Genomic DNA, 2,315 nt, shown 5'->3' on the forward strand with positions numbered 1-2,315 from the left:
TGTGTGTGTGTTTCTCTCTCTCTTGTAGATTCTGTGGGAAGTCTACATTGACACTAATGTCACCTGAAAATAGAGATGGGTTTACATTTTCCTTCCCACTCTATAACTCTCGTTTGTTTTGGCTGCCTCACTGTTCTGAGTTGAGCTTCCAGTGCTGTGTTGAATAAGAGCAGTCTGAGCAGATATCGTTGTCTTTCCCTTTTCAGGAAGAAAACAAGTGTAAAATTTCTCACAATCCAGGAAGGAAACGAATATTTTCAAACTACTGTGGTAGCAATTAGACAATACTGCTTGATGTGATTGAATTATGGAATGAAATGATACATGTATAACTCCCAATGAAAATTTTTTAAAAGAATAAATAAAATGTCTGTAAAAATACTGTAGAGGATGAAAAGACATGCTTCAAGTTGAAATGAAAATATTTACAAACTACATAGTTAACAAAATAGAACAAAGAAACAAAGACAATCCAATTAGAAAATGAACAACATACATGAATATATATCACATTAACTATGATAAACAGATGAAAAATAAACACATGAAAAGATGTTCATCTTTACAGGTTTTAGAGAGATTAAATTGAAACTATTATGAAGTTTCACTATACACCTACCAAAATGGCTAATCTATAATGTAGTGGCAATATCAAATGCTGGTGAAAATTTCGAGAAATTGGATTATTCCATTGCTAGTGGGCATGTAAAACACACTGGAAAATAGTTTGGCAGTTTCTTTTTTTTAGAGGAACCCCCAAAACTAAACTGAAGTTACCATATACCAGGTGACAGAATTCTTAGACAATTATTCCAGAGACATGACAACTGAGTTGGCATAAATATTCTTAACACTTTTATTCAAAACAGCTCCAAACCAGAAATGGCCCAAATGTTTTAAGTAAATTAATGATTAAACAAACTGATACTCATCCATACTGTGGAATACAAACTGTCAATAAGAAGAAAGAAACAAACTACCACTATATGCAACAACTTGGAAGTACATCATTGAAATGATTCTCAGTGAAAATCGAAACCTAAGAACAAAGTAAGCTGTTGTCAAAAGATTAGATATTGTATGATTCCACCCATATAACCCTGAAATAACAAAATTATAGAGAAATCATAGATTGCCAGGATTAGGAATGGCAGAATGGGTATAACTCTAAAGATATAGTATGAGAGAAACTTGATTATGACTGTGGTTAAATTAATAATCAGATGTACTAGAGCCGCATAAAACTACACACACACACACAAATGATTGCATGTAAAACTCATGAAATCTGAAAAAAAATGTTTGATGACCTCTACCAATGCCAGCTTTCTGTTACTACATTCTATTATTGTTAGGAAGATGATGTCATTGGAGAAAACTAGGTGAAGAATACACGGAAAGTCCATGTATATTTTTCCCCTTATGTTTTTACAACTAAAACATAATTAACAATATAAATTATTTTTTAAATTACAGTTTTTAAAATAAAAGCTTGTATTTTATTGGGTTTTTATAACTTTGGGTTGGAGTTGACAAGCCTAAAAATATTATGTCATTGTGCTGCAGATGTTGGTATTTTGCTTACATCATAAATTATTATTGTCCCTGTGGAATTAGCTACCAAAATGTGTACATCGTGCTACAGTGATTACACTCTTGAATGCATGATTGCCATAAATATTTATACACATTTGTTCTTGTTTCTGATCTAACTTTGGAATATTAAAAGCTTTGTATCACACCAGCTCACCCATCATGCTAGAGGAGCGTCTTCATTGTGTAGATTGTTGCCCAAAGGTTCTACTTGAGTTGATAGGAAGTCTATCTGAGGAACCGCTGTGCTACTATCATTGATAGAGATGCCTTCTGTGTTTCAAACCTTTCCAGAATTACATTGCTGCTGTAAATTCTTTGTTTGGAGATCGTAGTGATATTGTTGGGGCAACAGTTGGTTTTGTTTTGTTTGTTTTTGAGAACATTTCTTATTATAAATGATTGCTTCCTGCTTTCTCCTGGAAACTGATTTAAACAAATCTTCCGTATCTGTTGGACTAGCTTTGAAATATACATTTTCTTGTGATTAAAAATGAAATCTTTCTGGTTAAATCTTGACATCTCTTTTATAGGAAAGAGATATAGAGTACTCATTTGGCAACATATGTGTTTTTCCCTTATGAATAATATATAGTTACTTTCTTCCTGTTGCAGTTCAACATCAAGAATATTGTGACCCAAATGAGAGAACATCGTTGTGGCATGATTCAAACAAAGGTGAGCTGTCACCACATAAACTGCAGTGATAAATACTAATAAGA

The 2,315-nt window shown here is 32.7% G+C and overlaps 1 protein-coding gene across 1 annotated transcript in view; it reads left to right on the forward strand.

The window, feature by feature from the left end:
* PTPN20 (protein tyrosine phosphatase non-receptor type 20) overlaps window positions 1-2,315 on the forward strand; it is a 28,607-nt gene that overhangs the window by 24,125 nt on the left and 2,167 nt on the right. Inside the window, exon 4 of the mRNA XM_030885651.2 lies at window positions 2,209-2,271. Coding sequence (XP_030741511.2) covers window positions 2,209-2,271 — 63 coding nt within the window. The remainder of the gene's footprint in view (window positions 1-2,208; window positions 2,272-2,315) is intronic.

Source organism: Echinops telfairi, unplaced genomic scaffold, assembly GCF_000313985.2.
Source record: "Echinops telfairi isolate 266 unplaced genomic scaffold, ASM31398v2 ScPeMD7_35;HRSCAF=133_0, whole genome shotgun sequence".
Taxonomy (NCBI): domain Eukaryota; kingdom Metazoa; phylum Chordata; class Mammalia; order Afrosoricida; family Tenrecidae; genus Echinops; species Echinops telfairi.